Below are 22,414 nucleotides of genomic sequence, written 5' to 3'. Positions count from 1 at the left end.
AGCCCAAGATGATATCAACGATCAATGCCTCGCCATGGCTCGGATTCAGCTGAGCAAGCATTAGTATCAGTCCATTACCAATCCATTGCCTCAACTCACCACCATCTTAGCCTCCTTCACGATCCTCCAGGCCGCGCGTACGACGCGTCTCTCACCACCCTCAATTGCCTAACAACTCCTCTTGCCTGGTCCCAATATGATAGCAGCACTGAGTAAACTGTATCAATCACTCCCCCTCATACCCCATCGCCTTCTTCCACCAACCCCCCAGCCCCTTCTCACCCATAACCCTCCCAAACTCCCTCACCGACTCGGTCTCATCAAACCCCGTCTTGCCTCCCACGCCCTCGGCCTTCGCGGGCTTCGCAACACATTTAAAGTCTTTATACCGCAGCGCTTGCACCGTAGATACCCACTCTGTCAATCCAGCTTCATCGCGCCCCTCTGCAAACATTATCCCCGGTGACCCGCCGCTTCGCACGTACAGCCAGTCCACGTTTAGCTGTTGTGCTGCGCGACGTACGCGGGAGAGTTTCTTGCGGGATGTTATATGGTGGGTGCGGATTAGGCAATTGAAGAGTGAGGGCGTTCGTGACATGATGGTACAGGCGGTGTTGGAGAGACGTTGGTGAGAAGATTCATGATATCACGATCGGACTTTTATGGATCCGATGAAAAACACAACCACACCACGAGAAAATAAAGACTAAATGGTATAGAGCGTAGTTAACGTAAAATTCATCCTCGTATGTGCACATCTAAGGATATAAACCTAGCCTAAGCAAACCAAACGCCTTCCTGGTATGTATCGTATCCTCCGCAGCCGAGTCAAAACATCATGACATGACCAACATCAAAGTTTGTTTACATACACGTACGTTATTCAACAACATCGAGTCCCTCAATCCCCAGGGGCTCCTCGTCATAAATGGGTATAATGTGAAAGCTAAACGAACTTTCTCGTTCCCTGCACGCCAAAAGTTCGAGCTAAGTTGCGCTGCGCCTCTCAGCTTAGACACCTCGGAACATGCGCACCACCAAGAACCACATCGCACCGATAAACTTGAACGCGCTCAGACCTGCCACACTCCAAAGGACGATAGACATGTAGATGTTGGATCGGCTCAGCTGTTCCGCTTCATGGTCCTTATCCTTGTTCGGGCTGATTCGATCCAGACCTGCAGAGCTCAGAACAAGCGCCGCCAGACCAAAGTTTGACACCATCCAGATGAGCACGACGCCAGTACGAACACCTCTGTAGTAGTCCATTTGCTTCTCCTGAAGTTGGCTGGGAGTAGGAGTAGTCTTGACTTCAACATGCTTCTGCGCAAAGACAGCAAGTTCTCGCTGGTATTGTGCGTTCAAATCTCCTTCGTCGGGCAGATCCGTTTTTCCAGTACCATCCTTGGTGTTGACCGAAGGAAGCTTCTCAACCTTGTCGTCACCCTTGGTACCCCAAGAAACATCGTGGGTGTTGCAGAAGGCGTAGACGTTCAGAACATTTGTAAAGGTGGGCGTGAGAAGCATGTACTGGACCAAAGAGGTAGCCATGTGCCAGGGATCCAGCATGATCAGCGAAGCGATCAACCAGATACCAAATGTCGACATGACTGAGATGATGAGCATGTAAAAGACCTTGTTCTTAAAGATGTCTGCAAAATTAAAGCCGTTTGCGTCGTTGACGTCGGCTATGATAGCTTTGACAGCGATGAAAATAGCAGCAAACAATAGATAGCTGGCCAGCTGTTAGTGTCAGGCAGCAAAAGCATGTCAGTAAACTTACATCATGATAATAGCCCAGAACCAACACATGGCGGTATAGAGCCTACCAGAACCTGCTGGGCGATTGCCCAGAGATAAAACGAAGCAAGTAATCAGGAATACACCGTAGAGCCAGGTGAAAACGACACCCAGAATTTCTCCTGTCCGCCCAAGTAACGTATCATCTCCCAAACTTGTTGTGAGAATCTTGAAAACGAGGAAGAAGTTACCAATAGCGAACCAGGCGAAGATCATGTTAATAGTGTTAAAGATGAATTCGATGAAGAAGGCAAACTTTCGCAAGAAAGTGTGATCAGATCGGAGGAAGTCGAGGAAGTGAACAATAGCGTAGATAGCAGCGAAGAAAGAACCGTTGAGCCAACGACGACGCTGGAGAACAAGCTCGGTAACCGTATCGGGAACATCAGTCTCGCCAGTAGCTGACTTGACGTACTGCAGGATCCAATGGCAGTTGCGCTTAGTGACCAGCTCGAAGCAAAGAATACGATCTTCGGCGAGATACATGTTGGACTCGAAAAGACCAGCATCGCTTCCACCGTGGAGCGTCTCACCCAAGAAGTATTTCTCAAGAGGCCCCTTTCCGTTCTTGTCGTTTTGAAGAGCTACATAGCGGTAGGCTGAGAAGGCACCGGGCAACACAGAGATAAAACCAAAAGCAGATTCCAATGGTTTATCGAGAATGTTGCTCATCTTGTACTCAAAATTCTGAGCAGCGACGAGGGGGTTCAGAAGGTATTTTCCACCAGTACCCAACATAGCCTTGATCTCACCACAAGCACCACCACACATGGGCTCGAGATCAAAGGCCTTCCAGAGATGGTAAATTGAGCTTCCACCGGGTCGAGTACCCGCATCGAGAAGCACACAAATGTTAGGGTCCAGGACTCTACCAAAGGCCGTAAAAAACCATCTGTGTGAATTAATCTTCTTGGCGTTCTTCTCCTTCAAACAGAACAGCATTTGGACTGGCTGGCGTCGGTGGACGAGCTGAACAACGTCGTTCTTGATCTGAAGGTGAGTCTGCGTGGTGTATTCGTAAATATGGGCTGTGACGTCCTTTCCGTTGACCTGCTGCTTGGCGATACCCTCTTGGTACACACCCATACCGGCCAAAAGAGCCTTGGTCCTGGGGTTGATCTTGGAACGACCATCACTGACGACACAGACGACGATCTTCTTCCACGCGTCTTTACCCCATGTCTTACTGTTGGGACGGTTACACATGTACTCGATGTTCTTGAAAACACCGGTCATGGTTCGGGCAAACAAAATATCGTCCTCGTTATACATTGTCACAACAATGAACAGCTCAGTATGGCGGGGCTTTGTGAAGAGCCTCTGTCGCAGTGTGAAGTCGTGGTCGTAGAAGTCATTGGGATCGCAAGTCGCAGCGGAATATCGCATGTGTGTGAACTCATCACGCTCTCCATGGGGGTTCTGTTGCAGCAGAACTGGAGGAACAGGACAATCCAAAACCAGGTTACCGCGGTACAAGAGGACTTGCTTGACGGTTTTCCAGCGCTTAATTCCACCACCTTGTTGCGGTTGGTCTTGGTATGGTTCGCTTGGCGCATCTGATGGTTGGTGTTGCAGCATAGGCCTGTGATCGTCGTAGGGTTGGTCGTACTCTTGGTCATAACCCTGATCGTAGGGTTGCTGCTGAGGACGAGGCTCGTAAGGTTGGTTGTAGTAGGCATCGTGATGCGCTTCAGGGTTTACGGCGTAATCACCAGGAGGGTCGTAGCCAGACAAATTGTCGACGGATTGCTGCGACAAAGTCAGTTCAATGCTTGATACCACGTGCGCAACGTTCAATGTAGCGAGGAAGACTTACAGCCGCATTGAGGTTCAAATGATCGCTTGGAGTAGGTAACCGGTGCTGGTCGGGGCCCGAGGGCATAGCAAGGTGCTGCTGAGAAGGGCCATACTGTCCATATCGGCCATCGTCGAAGGGATTGTCGTCGAGCTGGTAGCCTTGCTGGAGCGGCTGTCCTGGCGAAGGCGTCCGGTGAGGGTGTGGATGTTGCTGAGGCTGTGCCCCATAGCGAGGATCCATTTCGTTGTTATAGTAATCGTCGTCTGAAGGCAATCGTAGTTAGACTTATATGTTCAAGAGTATGTTTGTTGTTTGAGTTGGCAACTGGTGTGAAGAGCAATTTGAGTGGGCGCAGGTAAATAGACTTGCGAATGGTGCCTCGGTGATGCGCATAGAGACGCAGCAGCAATAAACCTTATCACCACAACGAAAGCTTGTTGCAGGTGATGATGATAAGATTATAGCCACTTTTGCAGGTTTGCCGAGTATCAAGAGCAAAGAGTGAACAGATGCCGAGTCGCAATGTAATGCAATTCTAACCAGGGGTGTTTAAGAGGGAGGGGTATGTCTCGACTGTCTCATATTGAGGGAGAGAAAGGGGCAGATGACGATGATCAAAGAATTGGGAAGGGATAAGGTGCTGTACTTGCCTAGGCGATTATACGACATGATTGCGGTTGTTTATGCGCACAAGAGGCGCTATAAACACAAGATTTTGAAGTATTTGGTTGGGTCTGTTTTTGAGCGCGGTTACAGTTGCGCAAAGGATGATTTATGGTTGATTGACTATTGCTGTTGCGCTGGTGGTTGCCCCGGGTTTCGGTTCCCACCAGAGACCAAGGAACCGCGGGCGGGCGAGAGGTCCAATGTTTGCGAGGCTTGAGTGACGTTATGCGAAGATGCACAGACGCAGGAGAAGCGGTTATAAATGCGTCAACGAATGATACTGTGAAACGAATGCACAGTAGACAAAGAGGAGAGAACAAAAAAAAGGTTGGACAAGAAAAAAAGATTTTGGTCGGTTTCAAAGCTGACGAAAACCAATGTCAGTTCAGTGTCAATGTCAGACTGCAGCCGCAGAGCAGAGACAGGGATCGATCAGGCGCTAGCTACCTCCAACTCAAGATGCGAGGGAGCGAGAGAGCGAGCGAACGAGCAAGTCTGTAGGTGGCTAACAGCTGCGTCTGGTCTGTGGCTCGGCTGCTCGATATGCGCGTCCCAGTCTGCGAATGAATGGCCAAAACCCTTGTCCTTGTCTTGGCAGATCCGTTTACTCCGATAAATCCAAGGACCAAGGAGTTGGAGGGTCCAGCTTGGCGTGCTCGAGAGCAACGGTCTCTGTGTTTCACACTCTGCCCGAGTGGGATAGTAAAGGATGATCCTCCACTGACCCAGTGACGGATAAGGGTATGAATGAGCGAGTGACGTTGGTTTGGGGGGCTCGGCTTGAACCGCCAGCGGGGATAGGACGTTGCAGGTGGCAGGGGTCGGAATCGAATCTGCCTGTCCAGTCCAGTCCTGTTATCGTGGAGGAAATGATGAAGTGCAAAAGAGAAATGAGAGTCAATATCGACGCGAGGCAGATCAAGTGGTTATACAAAGAGGCTGACTTACTTGAGTCCTGCAGCTGAAGCTTAGTAGCTAGCAAGCTACTGCACAATAGCTCCTTTCCTCTGACCTGTCTCATCACACCTCAGCCCGATTACTTTCTGTCAGCCCAGCCGCAGCTTAGATCCATCCTCCAATTCCTCTCGCAGTCTAGTCCCAAGCCGCGCCTCCGCCAAATATCCAGCCCAGAAAGATCCAGCCAGGCCTAACCTCGCGCCTTTCAAGCCTCCAGATAGAATGTGCCTTTCAGCTGCATTCACAAGGCTCTCTCGTGCGACACATCATCGCATCTTGCCGTTGAGTTTTAAGAGACTAAACCAACCGCCAACGCTGACTAGCCAAGCCTCCATCATCCTCTCTCGCCCGAGCAGCGTTAACCTGCTTACAGACGCATGCAGCCCTAGATGGAGTAATCGCATCTGGGTCCCGTCCCTCCACTGTTCTGTTGCTGATGCAGCCAGTACCTGATCATCAGAAATCCAAAAATATCTCCAACGGTACATGAATCGCCACAGTTTGAATGCTCTTGGCTCTTGGCTGGTTCATCAGTCAGGTTTAGAAATGCCGCAGTCTCAGAGTAATTGACTGCGCCACGACCTGTCAATGAGAACCCCAGGTGCCAAGGCTCGCATTCAGATCATTACGAATTCATGTATTTTCGGATTTGCCATCATCTCATATTCTCATTTGGCTCTCTCCCCGAACTGTTGGACTGTGTGCTCCATTCCGCTCGATCTTGGCAGATACAGCACATGACTCTTTCCTGTAATACTTGCAGTGTAGCTGAAAAATGACCCGCTGGAGGTGGAGATGACCAACCTAACTCAAAAGAGCTTAATCCAACGGGACAACCCTTTTGTCTTCTCCCACGACCGCCTTGACAACCCTTCAATATATGGGATACGGTACAGGAACGGGAGAAAGTTAAATAATAATTAGACGACGTAAGGACCCAATCATGAGAAACAAGATTGTCATTTTCAACAAGCTCGACACTTTCGTCAGCCATCAGCCCTAAATTGGCTGCTCCGGGTACCGCTTCTGTTTGATGCACAAGAAGCGGAATACATACGAATATACCATTAAAATCATGTCCTGGCCTTTTGGGTTCCCTCAGTGCATATGGACTTCGGTGTAATTCTGAGGACTTGTCGAGAGATCAAGCTCTCCTCCTCCTTATACACAACAGAGTTGAACCATACGTTGTAGTGTTTGATTGGAGGTTAGGGCAAGATGTACCAGCGTTCTCGTGGCTACGCCTGTCTTTGAGTGTGAACTTGGTGATAACCCAGGTATGCTTGGGCACCTCGTTGCAGCCATCAACTTCATGCCTGAGAATCGCGTAACCAGGCTTTAGAAATCCTTCGTCACTGGATACTGGCTTTATTTACCAGCATTACACACAAACTCCGCCTTATGTATCGATGAGAGCTGTCCTTAGAGCTTCCACCGCCTCTTGTGCAGAACTATACTCAAAATGCCATAACTTCTTGATAACATCCTTGACATGGTTACTGTCACCAACGTAAGGATACTCTCCATCCATAAGTTTCTGCTGGAGTTCTTCTATCTCTATTGGCCCATAAGGGACAGTCCATTCTGTGATCTCACAAATTGCAGTACCAAGCGCAAACAGCTCCTTTTCGAGTGTACTTCGAGTAGTAGAGTCTCCTTCTGATCCTGGCACCCAACAACGAGGTTCACATGTAAAGAGAAGCTCGGGGAACTTGCCCTTCAGAATCGAACCAGCAAAATCGCAGAGCTTGATGTGAAGATCATCGAAGACAAGAACATTTCGAGGTGAGACGTCGCCCCAAATGACCCCGCGATCATGGACATACTGCAAAGCCTCTCTGAAGTCGACGGCTACTTGCAAGCGACGAGCCATTGTCGGAGGTTCGTTCTTCCCAATGTATTCCCGTAAGTTACCATGCGGCGCCCGCTCAAGACACAAAGCTCAGGCTTCTTCTCCATCAGGCATCAATTCGACACCAATACACTTGAGGATGCATGGGTGTGGACCAAGGGCTTCATATATGGCAGCTTCGCGCTTAAATAAGTTGCTCGTATCTTCAGCAAACGCGGCGTGGTCATACATTTCGCCGTCTAACCAAAACCCAGCTGCCTTCAGAGCGGACTTGGAATTGCCTTTCTCTGTGTACACGATGCTGAGGCCTGTTCGGCCGAGCGGCTCGAGTCTGGCCCGGATAGCATGGGCAGCTTCCCGGTCCGAGAGTCGCATTCTGAAATTACGCAGATCGATTCAAAGAGGTTCGAGAGTGAGGCTAGAAAAGGTAATGTCGAGAAGAAAGGTATCACACTGAGTATCTTAGACAGGTCACAATTGTACAGGCAGGACAGGTTCTAACGTTATGGTGCGGGGAAGTTTAAGCTTAATTCTTAATCCAGTGTCGTCTCCAGCGAAAAAAGACGTAAGGTACATGTAAATAGACAACTCAAATATGAATAATGACCATTCAGTTAATCAACAATGGAATTTCTCAAAATGAAGTGATATTTAGTTATCCTCGCCGGGCAGCGTTGCCAAGTAGTAACAACAGCCTGTTATTAAATGCCGATGCGCCCTCCCTTTGGCGTCCAGGCGATCAATTCCCGCCCAATATACGAATATCCCGTAACGAACAACTGATCAGCTACTCCGGAGGCAATAAGCTAATGCAAGCTTTGGAAAACACTTAAATTAGCCAGGGTGCCTTGGTCACGAGAGGTTTCAGAGACCCTCTCGCCAACCAATACAATGCGGTTTCGGTCCGTCCCTTGTTGACTGCGGCTGAACTTCTAGCATGCCTGATCCTTGTGCCAGATAACCTCTTCCGCACCAGATATGAACGTTGTCACCGTATTATCCAATGGTTGTTCGGCAGACATGCAAGTTGTTTGTCCAATTCCGCTCTCTTGAGTCTTCTCTTCGAGAGTCGACATCTTCAACACTCACATTTCACCGATTAATGATAGAGAAGGCTTCACTGGAAGGCCTATTTACTATGTATTTTCACAGATATCCCTTACATCCTGTCTGAGTTTCCACTGCCGGCCCTAAATGCCACTCAAACATCCTCCCACTTACTGAGGCACCTTGCAGACATGGCGGTTTCATCTTCCATCGTGACTTCACATATACCCTCCAACTCTATTCAGCTCGTGCAGTCTCTGGCCCTATCAGAGCTTTGTCTTTTCAAAAGAACCAATAGAAACGGGCCGCCCCTGGCATAAACATAAACGGGCATGCATTGGCGTGTATGGCTTCGATGCAGATCTCCTCAAATTAGCTAGGCCAGTTCCCGAGGGCAAGCAGGGACGATAATAGTTGAGATACGGTGTAAAGATATGCCGCAAGATGGGGGTTCTATTCAGAACTGTTGTGGTCTCTTATAGAGTTGATGCCCTGTTGTCAGTTGTGGGAGCAAGTTTTCGTTCTGTCAGTCAAGTCGGGGCCCATTGTTTCCACTTGCACGTCTTCCCACAGTCTCTAGTTGGAGCAACACCAGCAACTATGTCTCGAATTTTCTCAGTCCTTCTCCTCTCTCTCCCCCTTGCCCTCTCAGCAGACTTCGAAAGTGTGACCATCAGTGCCAACCTCGACAACGTTGGCCACACATGTATCAGCAAATGTCTCTACTACACCCTTCTGTCCGATATGGGCAGGGCTATGGGCTGTGATGACCCCTATGATAACAACTGCTACTGCGCTACCGCCGCTGCATCTGCCAACAAGGCTGATGGCTTCATGTCCAAGTGTGCCACCTCGTTATGCTCAGCTGGTGATCGTTCTCGAGACTTGACTTCCATGCAATCCTACTACGCTTCGTACTGTATGGGTGCAGGCTTCACACAGCCTGGTGCTACTGAGTGGTACAACCCTGCTGAAGCTACAGAGGAGCCGACGAATGAACCTACTGCAGAGAGCGGTGGTGGCAGTGATGCGAGGCCCAGTCGAACTGCCAACTCGGGTGGTGACGGGACTTCAACTCACATGACCATTGTCACGCAGACGGCAGAGGATGGTGCTTCGAGGACGCAGGGTAAGTTCCTGCTGCTCATGGTGATGGTGCCTTTGCTGTTGCTTCAGGTACTGTTCCTGTGCGTACCCTATCGAGAGTTCTTGCTAAACATTCTGGTCACTAGTAATCGTCGAAGCAACTTCCACTTACTGGGTCAACTCGGACGGGTCCCCAGCATCATCCAAGAACGAGGATGGCGGCACCTCTGTTGTCAAGATTGGCGTTGGTATCGCTGTACCAGTGGTAGTTATCGCTGCTGGCTTGTTTGCTTGGTGGTTCATTAGGCGAAGAAATCAACAAAAGGCACAATACCCCCATACTACTCAACCGCTCAGCGAAGTTACAACTGGCGGCGGCCCTGCTGTCGTGGCCTCCGTATCCCCTTCAACACCTGAGAGGAGGGACACTTTACCAAGAAAGCCTGTCGGCGCTTCAACAATCTCTTCTGTTTCTTCTTTGTCCAAGACCAATGAGTTATCCGGTATCGGTGTTCAACGTGAACTTTCTGGGCGTGAAGTTCACCCTTTTCCTAACATGACACCCAGTCCGCCTATTCAAGTCGCAGGACAACATGAGATGTCGGGTGAAGGATGGAGGCCAAACTTGGAGATGGATGGTCGTGATGCTCGTGTGGAAATGTCCGGTGAGGCACGGCCTCCTGAGCTCCCAGGCTATATCAACTCAGCGAATGCGTACACGCCTCATGAGAATGTTCAGCGATGGGAACTGCCTGATAACTCACGTCAGAGATAGGCCGTAGGCTTTGACGGCTGCTATATGTTGTCTTGTATTCTCTTCTTAGTAGTTATCGTTCCACTGGGGTCAATGTTCCTTTTCGGCAGTGGAGTTGGGCGAGGGAAGGGTGTATCTAGGGCTTGGTCAGTTGCGCTAGATGTTATTGATAGGTGTAGAGGAGTAAACTAATTACTATGCTATTTCTTACTTGTATCGCTGCGTGTCTATTTACACATGGTGATAAGTTAGGGTAGTGGACGCTGTATTCATTCTCTTGCTCGTCACTTCGTGGTAGGCCGAACAGTATACTGAATGAACACTCGAGCATCCATTGGCTTTGAACGCGGGAGCTGCTTGACTCGAGTGCATAATTCAGGCGATTGAGCTAACACTCGCTTTTAACACGCAAAAGATGATCGGAGATTTGCTCTCAGACATTGCTACCCCCTTCTCTGGGAGTAAGAAAACCAGGGACCTTGATTCTAAGTAATAAAACCAACTTTATAAAAACCCTCCTAAGTTTATAGTAACTTACCTAAGTTTATTTATCATGTAAGATCAAGGTCTTAAGTTTTCTTTCCTACGCCTCTACTAATATACTTCTTTAAGATCAAGGTGTCCCGAACCACTCTGCAACACTAACAATCTCAGGTTTAGAACAGCCATCAAGGAGATCGCTAATGCAAAAAGAACCATTGAGTTGATTTACTAAAGATCAAAAAGTGTAAAAGAAAGGGTCTGGCCGGGGATTGAACCCGGGACCTCTCGCAAGCTGTGCTGTAGGGTTTTCCCTAAGCGAGAATCATACCACTAGACCACCAGACCAGTGTTGGAGCAGAACATTTGGCGCTGCTGTTGATGAACGGCAGGGTCAATAATGTGGTCTAAGAGCAGAACCTCGATAAAATTGAGCGTCCTTTGTAGAATAATCATGTCTGAGCTGTGCGACAGGGTGGTCAGCAATTGAAAAACAGCAGAGGTCGGTCATTCAGATACTATCATGGGATGTTCAGCCCTCAGTATTCATTAGATAATAATCATCAGATCAGTCTTCAGCCCATCTGTGCAAGTCCGCTCGTCCGCAAAATCTCCCATGGCAGTATTTGGAGCGGAATTAATAATCACATCCACTCCCTACCAACACCGCACAAAGTGGGTGTCGTGCAAGCCACAGCCGCAAAGTAGTGCCAAGACAAATGATGAGAAACTCCAATTCCAGCCTGCTGGCCTCTGGTTGGTCAATTCGATATCACAACTGCTGGAAATGGACCGTCGGAGTAATCAATATCTTCAATCGCCGACTCTTACGGTGGCCGCGTGCCCCGAGATCACTTATTCACAAAATTGTGACGACAATGGCATCGTGAACTGCGGAGTTGGGTTTTGATATTGAGGGTATCGTTCAGCTATATAAGAGTGGTCGTATCTGTGAAGACGAAAAATGTCTTATCATCAGCTTTCAAATCATCAACACTCAATCATAAGACGCAATATTTGAATCATACCCTTATTCCTCCTATTAAATCAAAAGGATGTCTTCTCCCAAGCTCATTACTGTCTTTGGTGCCACTGGCTCTCAGGGCGGCAGTGTGGTGCAGTCCTTGCTTCAGAACAAGTCCCAATCCTTCAAGATCCGAGGAATCACTCGCAATCCTGATTCCAAAAAGGCCAAGGCTCTCGCTGAGCATGGCGTTGAGGTCGTCAAGGCTGACGGCCTGGTCAAGGAAGAGGTGATTGAAGCTTTTAGGGGCAGCTGGGGAGTCTTTGCCAACACAAACTCGGATGATCCTGTAAGCTACCAAGATTAGTATTTTGATTCTCCTCTGACACAGTTGCAGTCAATGAACCAAGAAGGTGGACCTACCGAACTTGATATCGGTAAGAGCCTCGTGGATGCGGCCTCTGAGGCAGGAGTCCGTCACTTTGTGTATAGCGGTATGGCCTCTGCCTCTGAAACCACTGGAGGGGCGGTTCCCAACAAGGCTTTCGACAGTATGCTATCTTCTCTTCCACTTCACATCTCCAAACTGATTCAATGCAGTGAAGCATGCTGTTGGAGAATATGCAAAGCGCAAGGGGTTTGAGACTGTCAACGTTGTCAGCCCAGGCTGGTACATGGAGAATCATCTTGTGGAAGATTTTGCCCCAGCATTGGGCGGCTTCCCTTTCACTACTGATGAGGAGAGGTACCTCACCCTCCATGTTCCGCGCTGGGGCGGCAATGAAGAGATTCCCTTCATTTCGATTGGAGATGACTATGGTGATCTTGTTCATGGCATCTTCCTCGATCCCAAGAAGTACAACGGGCGTCTTGTCCAAGGTATCAGCGCCAGCGAGACAACTGAGAAGCTTGTTTCCGAATTTGAAAAAGGTAAGCGCCATGTGGTTCCAGCTGCTGAGTTCTCCTAGCTAACGACTTGTCAGTGACAGGAAACAAGGCTCGGTTCGTGCCCATCGAGAACTGGAAGACCATGGAGACTTACGGCGACCAATCCTTTGAGACTGTCAAGGACATGTTCGGTTTCTGTCAGTACTCTGGCGGCTTGTACTATGGAGTTCCTAATGATTTGAGCCCTGCTGCTGAGCTGAAGGCGAAGGCGGCTGAGGCTAAGGAACAGTCGGGCGGTGCTAAGTTGATGACTCTTGAGGGATTCTGGGAGAAGTATTTCGCTTCTTGATCGTCGGCAACGATGCTTTTGGATAGAATGGAACGCGGTTTGATTCAGGAGAGCTCAATCCTTGATCTGCAACAGTCCGTTATCAGTCTTTGACCATAGGTAGTTTGTGCTGTTGCTTAAAGTTAATGTTCATCATTTGTCGATACCTTATGTCTTGTTGGCCTATCACACCAGTGCGGCCATAACGCATTCTTTGATGCATCCTTGCTTGGTAGATGAAGTTAAGGAAGCGAGCTGCAGCTTCCCGTCAGGATGATCTGTAAGGGTCGGTGCATCCGGTGGAACGTTATCATCGAAGGAGCGAAAGGAGAACAAAGATGGATCATGCATATACCGGGCCAGGACTCTGGGAGGGAGATGTGGGAATGGATAGGAGAAGCAGGTTTGTCAAGCCACATCCACTTGAGCATCACCCGGGCACATATAGCATCCCAGTGGGCAAGCAAGCACCTACAGGTATGAATGGCCTCCCCTGCACGAAGACTCACTCGCCTCGGGCCCCTACACTTAGATCATTTTAGTATTAACGATCCCTAAGCTTCCAAAAGTTTGGGCCATTTCACTGTATGGCTTCCCTAAAGCTCTTCAGCTTTTTCTGCTGCTGCAGAGACTCATGGCCTAGCTACACTTCCGTGCCTAGGTATAAATTGCATCCGCACCCACTTCTCGCCTTCTCTCTTCCCTCCTTCAACAATTTTCCACAGCAACGAGCAACATAGCTCTTCATTCAAAGATTGTTTAGTCCTCCATCTTCTATTTCCCTTCTGTTACACCTTACTTCCATCCCGCTTTCTCTGTCAAACCTTGACAGTTCTTCGGGTATTTACCTCTCGCCTCTTCCTCTTCGTGGTTGCCCCGGGCATCGCACGACAGCGGAGAGGAGGAGCGAGGCTGCACCTTTCCTTTCCTTCCCTTCCCTTGGAGCTTCACAATAAATCCTCTCTTTGACTCAAATAGAGTCTTTGCCCTTGGTCCTTTTTTCACAACACTATCCCTCAACACTTCTTAGTTCTTTCGCGCGCCCATCACAGCCTATCATTGCATCAAGCGCTACGGGGAAATAAATACGCGCTCTTCATCACCCTTCTATAACACATTCCAACCCGTTCTGTTCACGTTCGTCAGAATGAGCAACAGTATTGACCCAGATGCCGTCAAGGCGGTCACAATGGTAAGACTTCCTTGGTCCCTTCACATCATCGGGGTCTTTTTTGCATACAATCCCTTTCCCGAAACTGCTTTCGCTGCTGGTGCACCATTTTATCATCTTCTCCAAGCCATATGGCGACGCTATAACTGACAAATCCTGGTAGGCCGACCTCTCTCGCTTTCGCCAGGAAGAACTTCCTCTGAGCCATCAAGCGAGAAGACCAGATCGCCCAACGTATGCCCCAAGCGGAAACAATGGAACCAACCACTATTCGGATACTACAAAGGCTGTTCTCGAGAACAAATGGGCTGCCAAGATCAACGATGGAGAGTCCCAAAGTATGGAAGGCCTTGAGCTAGAAGATTCACGACCTTGGGCAAAAGGCCAGACAAGAAAGAGACTTCCGAACATCACAGTTGACAGGTAAGTCTTTCTACCTACAATGTTGAGTTCTTCTAACGCCTTCGACAGAGTTGCTCCAGCTATCCCTGCTTCCCGCGGAACGTTCTCCTCATATCAGTCTCGGGGAACTCGCGTTCAGTTCAAACCCACAACACCTGGTTAGAAGCCTTGTGTGTCAAGCATAATTGAGCGTTACAATGTTAATATGGCCATAGCGACATGGGGCCCGCCACCTACGGAGACAGCTACTCGAACTAATCGTCAACAGCCTCCGCCTACTGCTACTCACAACGGCAGCTCTACCACTGCGAACGCTGCTTCTGTAAACGGCACCTCTTGTACACCTTTGGTCGCGAAAAAGAAGAATGAGGACGACCAGGATCTTATTGCATCGGAGCGCCTCGTGTACAGAAAAGAGTGCCACCTTGTTCCAGGGAAGGCTGAGGCACTTAGTATCGTCACAAATGTCGCCATCAAGATCCGAGATGCAGATAATGACGGTATTCTGGAGATTCAAAACGACTCTAAGGGCGTTCGAATCTACAATGCTCTTGAACTCGAGCAACCTGTCATTGACGGCGTCTTTTGTACCATCAAAGTGAAAACTAGGCCCTTCTCCGAGAAGCTTCGATTCGCTACAGTTGGCGACGCGCAAGGTTTCAAGATCAACCTGTTCAAGCTCCAGAATGCTCTGCTGGATCAACAAAAGGAACAAGACATCGGCGAGTCTCAGGTTGCTGACAATACTGAGGAAAGCAACAAGGCAGAGGAAGACGGCGACCTCTTGATGGCCTCCAGCCCCGTTGCAAGCACGGCATCCGATACTTCCATTCCCGTCTTCAATGGTCCATCTCAACAGGCACCCACTGCGGATCAAGAGCCCCTTATCATGGCGGATGACGATTGGGGAACAGCAGCTAACAACAACATTCCCAGCGTGGGGCATGAGACCATACAGCTGAGTCAGTTGTTACGCCAGGTTCTGGAGCAATTCGCTGCCCTGGGGAACCGCTCCGGTGAGACTATGAATGGGTTCGAGTATGAAATCCTCGAACAGGCTCTCGGTCACGGTTTCCTGCATGAGTGCGATGAGAAAGTGCGAGAGGATATCCTGGCCATCATTCGTTCCATGTTCAACGTGGGTTGCAAGTTGGTCTCCCATGAATTTGCTTCGAACCTCGGAGATACCATCGCAATCGAAACCCCTGTGAATGGCAATGCCAAGGGTCTTGGTGGTGCAACCGCCGAGCAGGTGGAGGATTCAACCAACCGCTCTGTGGTCGGTATGCCTAAGGGCTTGGGTGCTTCACGTTTCGCCAAAAAGCCGGCGGCATACCAAGGCAACTTCACCGGCCCGATCAAGTACTGAGACTGATGCCGCTATGCTATGCTATGTACGAGAACAGAAAGCTTGGGGAAGGCTGTGACTTAATTTGGTGTAGAGGATCTCTCTTTTGGGCCTGGTAGTTGGGGCATTTGCTGTAATGAAGGTTCTCCAACAAATGCTTTCAAGGGTAATTTTGGAGATTGGCCTATCTACAGGCAATGGAAGCGACTAAGGCATGTTTGTAGAAATTGAGATAGTCCCAGCGTACCCAGCGTAATTAAGCAAGCTGTCTGGATCCTTTTCACTGCTGGTTGTGTGAATATGTTTATAATTGTTCGTTTTTCTCGTGACATCTGTCTTTATATGTTTCCAGCAACTGTCTAGAGTCACGGTCGAGTCCTTGGCCATCCTTCAAGGCGTCGGCAGCAAGTTGCTCAGCTTCTCTATAACGGTGAAAGAAGTAGTGTTCTTCAACGGCATGGATAACCTCCTGAATGTCCATCTTGGTGGCGTCAGGGCCAAGTGGGAGCTTAACTTTCTGGTAAATCTTTTCCCAAGTCAGTAGATATCCCTATTTACGCCAAGGTTCACTTACATCGCCGTTCTCAACCTTTGCCTGGTACTCCTTCTGGACTACTCGCCAAGCTTCTTCTGACTGTCCTGTGCGGCGGGACTTTGTCGCCTCTGCTTCATCGGCTTCATCTGAAGATACATCTGCGAAGGCGAAGTTGGCGAGGGGATCTTCTTCATCCATTTTGTGGTTTAGTTTTGGCTGTGAATGACGATGAAGGAAGGAAAGTAGAGACTGAGTTTTTGGGTCGATGATAGGACCCACTTGGATCTGATGTGTAATGGTTGGATGGCAAAGGCCTTGACTACTTGACTGCTGCGGAGTGAATCTCTGTATAGTTTCAGTTTGAGTTCCTTGTTAATATGAAGGTCACTACTAAGCCTCATATGCTGTGCGTCTGGGTATGATTTCTCGTCTTGTAAATAAGATGGGTATAGACCTCGTCCCCCGGGGAGCAAGTAAGTGAACGATTCTGAAATAAACTTATTAAAGAGGCCTCTACATTTAAGCTGAGTTACCTTAATCTTCTTATCATTTGGAATTTTATATCCTAAGTTTTATTACCTCCCCTACGGTCACACACATACCGTCCCTTGGTCTGAGTAATAGTGAATAGGTATGAGATAAGTTACACCTGATTGTGAAGTACTGCTGCTATCAATCCCTGGATTTACAGGGGTGGATAGCTGTGATGTAACGACGTGGGGCAACGTCTCGACGCGGGGCATATTCCAACGACATTCAAGCTCCTGGTCACTTCTTCGACTCATTTCATTCTCATTTAACATAATTCGCAAATATGGAGAGCCAGGTTGAAAGGCTCGTCGAGAAGGCGTGGAAGAAGTATGAGGAAACGCCAAAGGATAAGAGATTATGTGAGTACTTGTCAGCTCTCATCTTCTTTCAATAGAGCTCTCATGAGCTGAGACGTTACCCTTCTTTACATCGATATACTTCACACCGGACCAAATGGATTATCTGGTTAACACTCTTAGTGATCGGCGTTGCTGGTATCCCCGGCTCAGGTCAGTAAAGCCATTCGACTTCAAGTCTCGACACTCACAACTTTAGGCAAAACGACCTTCTCACAAATCATCACCGACCGAATCAATGCCCGCGCCTCCTCTTCAGATCCTTCCTCTCCTCCTCCAGCAACATTCGTTCCCATGGACGGCTTCCATCTCACCCGCGCCGCCCTCTCCGCTATGCCAGACCCTGATACCGCCCATTTCCGCCGCGGCGCAGCCTTTACCTTCGATGCATCCAAGTTCCTCACCCTTGTCCAAGCACTCTCCAAGAGGCCAATTCCACCAGAGCCAATTCTTGCGCCATCCTTTGATCATGCGCTGAAAGATCCTCGAGATGACGATATTGTCGTCAAGCCGGAGCATCGTGTTGTTGTGCTTGAGGGGAACTACCTTGCGCTAGATCAGGATGTTTGGAGAGATGCGGCGAAGCTTCTTGATGAGGTCTGGTTCGTTGAGGTGGATTTTGAGGTTGCGAGGAGGCGACTTCGAGAGAGACATGTAAGAGCAGGTATTGTGAAGGGTCTTGAGGAGGGAGATAGAAGGGCCATGGAGAATGATCTAGTCAATGGTAAAGAGATCATTGACTTTAGACTTCCAGTAGATGAAGTGATCCAAAGTCGCGAAGACGGAAGTTGGGTGCATGAATAGAAGACCTGAATAGAGAAATAATAAATACTTTGTGCATTCTATCAGCCAATGTCAAAGGATATCTCTTCTAAGTCTCTCTAACCATATCATCGTAGTCTTTCCAAAACGCAAGCTATGCCAATATAACCAAAACCTACTCCAACGCTGTAATAAGAACCAGAAATGCTCAAATTTGCTCAAATCCAGTAGCCCACTCAGTTGGCAGTCGCATCATGTTTCGTTCGATGTTCTAGATCGTTCCGCGCTCAGCTTGCGAATCTCTTGCGCCATGCTATGTCCCTTGCCCTTGCGCGCTGAAGTGATCGAGCCACGACTCACATCCCGTCCAGCGGTAGTGGTCTGGTCTAGACCCAGCACTTCAATGAGCTCAGGAATCTCAGCGTGATCGCGCGTCGTCTTCATTCGATGGCACCATGTAACTCTCTTCTCCTCGTTTCCATCGTAGTCTGGGCCTCGTTCTTCTGCTTCTTCGAATGCGCTAATAGGCTTCGCCTTTTCGTCTCGTGGTGTTGAGACGGGTGTGAGGATGTCTCGGGGTTCGAAGAGGAACTCGCCGCCAACTTGACGCTGATCACCCATCTTGAGAACGTTTCCAGTTGGTATTTGCTTCACTCCTTGGACTATGCTGCCTACAATGCTGTGCATCATGCTTCGGCGCATGTAGGCTGGCTTGGTGCCTAGTTGCAGCGTTTTGGACATGCCAAGGGCGTCGAAAAGGGACCTTGTCGGATCGGTATATACAGGAAAGCGACATCCTGTCTCATTGACATACATATCAATGAGCGCAGGATCACCACACCCAATAACCGCAATGAATGTGCTCACTGGTAGTCGCAAGAGAGCTTCGGGAGTTATAGCCTCGGACAAAGAGCGCAGAAACTCTTGGCAGTTCTAGAGGGACAATATCAGTAACATGAAACGACCACGAGACGAAGGGGTCACGACATACGCCACAGAAGAAATGTCTAACAAAGATGATGAGCACGCGTCGTGCAACGTTGCTACCAGTGTAAAGGGTCTTGAAGGGGTGCGATTTTCCGTGTCTGTCGAGAACAATGTAGTTTTCGATCTTCTTGAGGGTTTCGGCAGAGGGTAAGTCGTTATTCGTCGCAAGTTCGCCTTCAAAGTCTTCGGGCTGCGTCTTGTCGACCTTGATCGGTGTAGGAGGAGACTTGCTTCTTGTAGAACCAGCTTTTTCAGGTACAGAGCAAGTATCGCATTTTAGAGCTTCAGAGGTCTTTTCGTCAGAGTCTTGCGCTGGTCGTGGAGGAAGAGTCGGGGCTCGTTCGACGGAAGGACTCTCAGGAGGGATGCCTCCCACGGGCTTGCGCTCAATGGGAGATTTCGTGGTGGTTGAGGCTTTAGCCTCTGTATGGTTGTCCGTCATGTTGGTCCAGGAGATCTTCAAAAACTAAGAGATATCGCGAGTCGTGAAAGACCAAGGTTGCAGTGGAAGTTGAGCTTAATTAAGTGAGGGAACCCAATCGCAGAGGGGCATACAAGCGGCCCGTGAGTGGCGCCGCTAACAGAACGGTCTCCAGCTTATAAGGGACCGGCCGCAGTGGAGAAGGAGTTTCGCTGCGTCGTAAGCGTAAACGGAATGACAGTGGCTTAGATTCGTGAAGAGGGAGGTTTTATGAAGTTATCACGAGATTCCTGGTTCTGAGAAAAGGGGGGAGACGTGGCGTTTTAGGTCGGGTCGGGTTTCTTGTCCATGAAGCGGCAAACTGACTTATGACCTGGTGGCTACCCTTGTTTGGCTGACGATGCCCTGAATTTCAGCGGCAGGGTAAGTTTTAGCTTGATTTCTGGCTGCTTGTGAGGTCATACATTGGACTGCCAGGGGATTGGATACCCTGGAGGTGTTGTGAAACCGTCCATTTTGTACCGACTGGAGGCATGAAAAATATCTCCATTCTGAGTAAGTGTATTGAGAAATAACTTGTTAGTGGTTCTAAAGGTCTTTTAGTACAAATTGGGTACTGCAGGGTCGCGGCGTGAGAAAAGATCAGCGTCTTATCACAGGAACAGGAGTGCTTCTGAATTCACTGAAACACGCTTGACAGCCATGGCAAACGTCACAGCATAAGGTCGGGCAGTACCACGTCTACAACGCCAATACAGTGCTGTGAAACCAAGCCATGACATAGATCATCAACCATCATTTATATCCATAGGTCATCACAAGATATACTAAGAGTTCGATGTTTGGTAAAGGCATGGGCTGTAAGTAATTGCCGATTACGACAGCTCGAGCACTATTTATAAACACCAACAGTATCAATTATGGTCCAATCCATATTCGAGGCCTCAGTCGTTCTCTAACAATTAACCGCCTCGCGTATCATTGGCATGGATGTCCAATCCACTTTCGTCATGTCAAAAATCTGTCAGCGGGGACTAGACCAGACAGAAATGCTTGTCCCCATCGAGAGCAAAGTCCGTCCAAGTATTTCTGTCGATAGAAGTCAAAATCTTGGTGGGGTGTGCCATCCTCCCACTCATCCAACTCTCCCACCAAATTCTCTCTTTTTTTGCAGCTCTCACTCATGCGCAGTTAGCCAAGATGGCAGCTCAAGTCCCCACTGAAGCTCTCAAGGAGCTCAACGGTAAGTTTCTTCGTATACTGTCTACTCAGTGGTGAACTATCACGTGAAAATGTCTGAGCCAAAAATACTGACGACGATTGCCCCGCAGTGGCCGATGGCTCTCAGAAGCCCGGCGCAAACACACAATCAAAGACCGACGCTGCCGGAGACGATCACGGCGAAGATGATTCCGAAGACGAAGCCAACGGCACCGCTCCCGCCGAGGGAGCCGCCAAAAAGAAGAAGAAGAGAAAGCCCAAGAAGAAGAAGAAGAACCCTACCAGCCAGAGCGACCCTCCTCGAGTCCAGGTCAGCCAGTTGTTCCCTAACAAGTCCTATCCCCACGGAGAGGAGGTTGAATACAAGGACGAGAACAACTACCGAACTACCGATGAGGAGAAGCGCCATCTCGATAACCTGAACAGCGACTTCTTGGCCGACTACCGTGAGGCAGCCGAGATTCATCGCCAGGTCCGACAGTGGACTCAGAAGAATGTCAAGCCCGGACAGACCTTGACTCAGATCGCTGAGGGCATTGAGGATGGTGTTCGTGCTCTTACTGGACACGCTGGACTTGAGGAGGGTGACAGCATCAAGGCTGGTATGGGTTTCCCTTGTGGTCTTAGTCTCAACCATTGCGCCGCGCACTACACTCCCAATGCCGGTAACAAGATGGTTCTCCAGCAGGAGGATGTCATGAAGGTCGATTTCGGTGTCCACGTCAACGGCCGTATTGTCGACTCTGCCTTTACTATGTCTTTCGACAACAAGTACGACAACCTTCTCAAGGCCGTCCAAGAGGCCACTAACGCTGGTATTCGCGAGGCCGGCATCGATGCACGCGTCGGCGAAATTGGTGGTGTCATCCAGGAGACTATGGAGAGCTTCGAGGTTGAGATCGACGGAACCACCTACCCCGTCAAAAGTATTCGCAACCTCACAGGCCACAACATTTTGCCCTACAGCATCCACGGAACCAAGGCCGTACCCATTGTCAAGAGTAACGATCAGACCAAGATGGAGGAAGGCGATGTCTTTGCCATTGAGACCTTTGGAAGCACTGGCAACGGATACGTCCGCGACGATATGGAGACGTCGCACTACGCTAAGCGAGGAGACTCGCAGCACGTCGATCTCCGTTTGAGCTCGGCCAAGTCGCTGCTCAACGTGATTAACAAGAACTTTGGCACTCTGCCGTTCTGCCGTCGATATCTGGACCGTCTTGGCCAGGACAAGTATCTACTTGGAGTATGTATTGGAATTCACAGGGAAAAGAACTATTGCTAACAGTTTAAAGCTCAACAACCTGGTCAATGCTGGTATCGTCGAAGCGTACCCGCCCTTGTGTGACAAGAAGGGCTCGTACACTGCTCAGTTTGAGCATGTAAGTGAATCATTGATGTGCAGCTGGTGATAGTGACTAACAGATCCTAGACCATCCTGATTCGACCCACCGTGAAGGAGGTCATCAGCCGTGGAGATGACTACTAGACGGATCTACTACTATGCCATGGAGCGGATTGTGAGATGGACTCTGAAATATGACTCTCCTCTTTCGACACGAACAAGTTTGACTATGTAAATAAACACAAAATATGATTTACGTTAGGAATATATGGCATTATGGCATAGCCAACTACGTATGAAGACTTGTAGATTGGTTTATGGCATAAATGATGAAGCATTACAGCGGCCAATAGCCTGAATACCGACAACATCATTATGCAAGAACCTGGCAGGTTATGCATTGCTACGTTGATAAATTGCGTAGTTATGAGCCCCAATGCAATCAACTGCCCATTTTGACGGCTGCAAGATGATCGATCGATCTATCTAATCTTGGAATACCACAGAAAATGACTGATGCTATCTTGAGTTTCTGTATCGATTCTTGTACATTCCACAGACCAAGACCCTTGAAATTTGATCTTCTCACCCGCGTTAATCCCTTCCCCATATCGAGCCTCACAGTGACAAGTTGACCAATGCTTGACGTTTGATCACCAACGCTTAGCTTCATCGTTCTCCGGTTTTTCCCCATCATTGACGCACTCGCCAC

At 49.0% G+C, this 22,414-nt stretch overlaps 11 protein-coding genes and 1 non-coding gene across 17 annotated transcripts; 5 read left to right on the top strand and 7 right to left on the bottom strand.

The window, feature by feature from the left end:
* Positions 1 to 226: 226 nt before the first annotated feature.
* On the bottom strand, positions 227 to 672 carry FOIG_09217 (uncharacterized protein; the record flags this gene model as incomplete). Its single annotated transcript, XM_031209418.1, has 1 exon — positions 227 to 672. The coding sequence occupies exon 1, from the start codon at positions 596 to 598 to the stop codon at positions 227 to 229; it is 372 nt and encodes a 123-aa protein (XP_031060505.1). The 5' UTR covers positions 599 to 672.
* A 15-nt stretch (positions 673 to 687) lies between these two features.
* FOIG_09216 (chitin synthase 3) lies at positions 688 to 5,175 on the bottom strand. 5 transcript variants are annotated; one of them, XM_031209414.1, is made up of 5 exons: positions 4,712 to 5,175; positions 4,249 to 4,628; positions 3,617 to 3,861; positions 1,784 to 3,549; positions 694 to 1,735 (listed from the first exon to the last, which is right to left on the bottom strand). In XM_031209414.1, the coding sequence occupies exons 2-5, from the start codon at positions 4,265 to 4,267 to the stop codon at positions 1,012 to 1,014; spliced, it is 2,754 nt and encodes a 917-aa protein (XP_031060501.1). In that variant the 5' UTR covers positions 4,268 to 4,628; positions 4,712 to 5,175; the 3' UTR covers positions 694 to 1,011. The 5 variants fall into 5 exon arrangements, with proteins under 5 accessions (XP_031060500.1, XP_031060504.1, XP_031060503.1 ...); XM_031209413.1 differs by having other exon boundaries at positions 688 to 1,735; positions 4,249 to 5,175; XM_031209417.1 differs by having other exon boundaries at positions 688 to 3,549.
* Positions 5,176 to 6,620: 1,445 nt separating this feature from the next.
* On the bottom strand, positions 6,621 to 7,094 carry FOIG_09215 (uncharacterized protein; the record flags this gene model as incomplete). Its single annotated transcript, XM_031209412.1, has 1 exon — positions 6,621 to 7,094. The coding sequence occupies one exon, from the start codon at positions 7,092 to 7,094 to the stop codon at positions 6,621 to 6,623; it is 474 nt and encodes a 157-aa protein (XP_031060499.1).
* A 69-nt stretch (positions 7,095 to 7,163) lies between these two features.
* Positions 7,164 to 7,448, bottom strand: FOIG_09214 (uncharacterized protein; the record flags this gene model as incomplete). Its single annotated transcript, XM_031209411.1, has 1 exon — positions 7,164 to 7,448. One exon carries the CDS (start codon positions 7,446 to 7,448, stop codon positions 7,164 to 7,166), a length of 285 nt encoding a protein of 94 aa, XP_031060498.1.
* A 1,116-nt stretch (positions 7,449 to 8,564) lies between these two features.
* On the top strand, positions 8,565 to 10,294 carry FOIG_09213 (uncharacterized protein; the record flags this gene model as incomplete). Its single annotated transcript, XM_031209410.1, has 2 exons — positions 8,565 to 9,249; positions 9,353 to 10,294. The coding sequence occupies 2 exons, from the start codon at positions 8,565 to 8,567 to the stop codon at positions 9,979 to 9,981; spliced, it is 1,314 nt and encodes a 437-aa protein (XP_031060497.1). The 3' UTR covers positions 9,982 to 10,294.
* A 403-nt stretch (positions 10,295 to 10,697) lies between these two features.
* FOIG_09212 lies at positions 10,698 to 10,788 on the bottom strand. The gene has a single exon. It is a non-coding gene; the product is annotated as a tRNA-Pro (tRNA).
* Positions 10,789 to 11,372: 584 nt separating this feature from the next.
* On the top strand, positions 11,373 to 12,773 carry FOIG_09211 (uncharacterized protein). Its single transcript, XM_031209409.1, has 4 exons — positions 11,373 to 11,753; positions 11,802 to 11,955; positions 12,005 to 12,334; positions 12,388 to 12,773. The coding sequence occupies exons 1-4, from the start codon at positions 11,496 to 11,498 to the stop codon at positions 12,639 to 12,641; spliced, it is 996 nt and encodes a 331-aa protein (XP_031060496.1). The 5' UTR covers positions 11,373 to 11,495; the 3' UTR covers positions 12,642 to 12,773.
* A 676-nt stretch (positions 12,774 to 13,449) lies between these two features.
* Positions 13,450 to 15,815, top strand: FOIG_09210 (uncharacterized protein). Its single transcript, XM_031209408.1, has 4 exons — positions 13,450 to 13,812; positions 13,955 to 14,214; positions 14,263 to 14,351; positions 14,409 to 15,815. Exons 1-4 carry the CDS (start codon positions 13,768 to 13,770, stop codon positions 15,560 to 15,562), a joined length of 1,548 nt encoding a protein of 515 aa, XP_031060495.1. The 5' UTR covers positions 13,450 to 13,767; the 3' UTR covers positions 15,563 to 15,815.
* FOIG_09209 (uncharacterized protein) lies at positions 15,507 to 16,354 on the bottom strand. The gene is made up of 2 exons (XM_031209407.1): positions 16,116 to 16,354; positions 15,507 to 16,067 (listed from the first exon to the last, which is right to left on the bottom strand). The coding sequence occupies exons 1-2, from the start codon at positions 16,272 to 16,274 to the stop codon at positions 15,846 to 15,848; spliced, it is 381 nt and encodes a 126-aa protein (XP_031060494.1). The 5' UTR covers positions 16,275 to 16,354; the 3' UTR covers positions 15,507 to 15,845.
* A 494-nt stretch (positions 16,355 to 16,848) lies between these two features.
* Positions 16,849 to 19,864, bottom strand: FOIG_09207 (uncharacterized protein). 2 transcript variants are annotated; one of them, XM_031209405.1, is made up of 3 exons: positions 19,598 to 19,635; positions 18,717 to 19,538; positions 16,898 to 18,658 (listed from the first exon to the last, which is right to left on the bottom strand). In XM_031209405.1, the coding sequence occupies exons 2-3, from the start codon at positions 19,152 to 19,154 to the stop codon at positions 17,978 to 17,980; spliced, it is 1,119 nt and encodes a 372-aa protein (XP_031060492.1). In that variant the 5' UTR covers positions 19,155 to 19,538; positions 19,598 to 19,635; the 3' UTR covers positions 16,898 to 17,977. The 2 variants fall into 2 exon arrangements, with proteins under 2 accessions (XP_031060491.1, XP_031060492.1); XM_031209404.1 differs by having other exon boundaries at positions 16,849 to 18,658; positions 18,717 to 19,864.
* FOIG_09208 (uncharacterized protein) lies at positions 16,875 to 17,767 on the top strand (the record flags this gene model as incomplete). The annotated part of the gene is made up of 3 exons (XM_031209406.1): positions 16,875 to 16,966; positions 17,087 to 17,116; positions 17,163 to 17,767. Exons 1-3 carry the CDS (start codon positions 16,891 to 16,893, stop codon positions 17,765 to 17,767), a joined length of 711 nt encoding a protein of 236 aa, XP_031060493.1. The 5' UTR covers positions 16,875 to 16,890.
* Positions 19,865 to 20,064: 200 nt separating the features above from the next.
* Positions 20,065 to 22,113, top strand: FOIG_09206 (methionyl aminopeptidase). Its single transcript, XM_031209403.1, has 4 exons — positions 20,065 to 20,376; positions 20,465 to 21,603; positions 21,653 to 21,739; positions 21,790 to 22,113. The coding sequence occupies exons 1-4, from the start codon at positions 20,334 to 20,336 to the stop codon at positions 21,844 to 21,846; spliced, it is 1,326 nt and encodes a 441-aa protein (XP_031060490.1). The 5' UTR covers positions 20,065 to 20,333; the 3' UTR covers positions 21,847 to 22,113.
* Positions 22,114 to 22,414: the final 301 nt, after the last annotated feature.

The sequence above is a fragment of the Fusarium odoratissimum genome (genome assembly GCF_000260195.1).
Source record: "Fusarium odoratissimum NRRL 54006 unplaced genomic scaffold supercont1.15, whole genome shotgun sequence".
NCBI classification, from domain to species: Eukaryota; Fungi; Ascomycota; class Sordariomycetes; order Hypocreales; family Nectriaceae; genus Fusarium; species Fusarium odoratissimum.
The sequence above is the reverse complement of the archived record's forward strand: the minus strand, read 5'-3'. Positions and strand labels throughout refer to the sequence as shown.

Coding starts and splice junctions, on each gene's coding strand:
- FOIG_09216 (XM_031209413.1), bottom strand. Junction 3,550..3,616: donor ATTTGAACCTCAATGCGGCT/GTAAGTCTTCCT, acceptor ACTTTGTCGCAG/CAATCCGTCGACAATTTGTC. Junction 1,736..1,783: donor TTCTGGGCTATTATCATGAT/GTAAGTTTACTG, acceptor ACAGCTGGCCAG/CTATCTATTGTTTGCTGCTA.
- FOIG_09209 (XM_031209407.1), bottom strand. CDS start 16,274: ATGGATGAAGAAGATCCCCTCGCCAACTTCGCCTTCGCAGATGTATCT. Junction 16,068..16,115: donor CAAAGGTTGAGAACGGCGAT/GTAAGTGAACCT, acceptor ACTTGGGAAAAG/ATTTACCAGAAAGTTAAGCT.
- FOIG_09210 (XM_031209408.1), top strand. CDS start 13,768: ATGAGCAACAGTATTGACCCAGATGCCGTCAAGGCGGTCACAATG. Junction 13,813..13,954: donor CCGTCAAGGCGGTCACAATG/GTAAGACTTCCT, acceptor AAATCCTGGTAG/GCCGACCTCTCTCGCTTTCG. Junction 14,352..14,408: donor GTTCAAACCCACAACACCTG/GTTAGAAGCCTT, acceptor ATATGGCCATAG/CGACATGGGGCCCGCCACCT.
- FOIG_09206 (XM_031209403.1), top strand. CDS start 20,334: ATGGCAGCTCAAGTCCCCACTGAAGCTCTCAAGGAGCTCAACG. Junction 21,604..21,652: donor AGGACAAGTATCTACTTGGA/GTATGTATTGGA, acceptor AACAGTTTAAAG/CTCAACAACCTGGTCAATGC. Junction 21,740..21,789: donor ACACTGCTCAGTTTGAGCAT/GTAAGTGAATCA, acceptor AACAGATCCTAG/ACCATCCTGATTCGACCCAC.
- FOIG_09207 (XM_031209404.1), bottom strand. CDS start 19,154: ATGACGGACAACCATACAGAGGCTAAAGCCTCAACCACCACGAAATCT. Junction 18,659..18,716: donor TTAGACATTTCTTCTGTGGC/GTATGTCGTGAC, acceptor TTGTCCCTCTAG/AACTGCCAAGAGTTTCTGCG.
- FOIG_09211 (XM_031209409.1), top strand. CDS start 11,496: ATGTCTTCTCCCAAGCTCATTACTGTCTTTGGTGCCACTGGCTCTCAG. Junction 11,754..11,801: donor ACACAAACTCGGATGATCCT/GTAAGCTACCAA, acceptor ACACAGTTGCAG/TCAATGAACCAAGAAGGTGG. Junction 11,956..12,004: donor TCCCAACAAGGCTTTCGACA/GTATGCTATCTT, acceptor GATTCAATGCAG/TGAAGCATGCTGTTGGAGAA.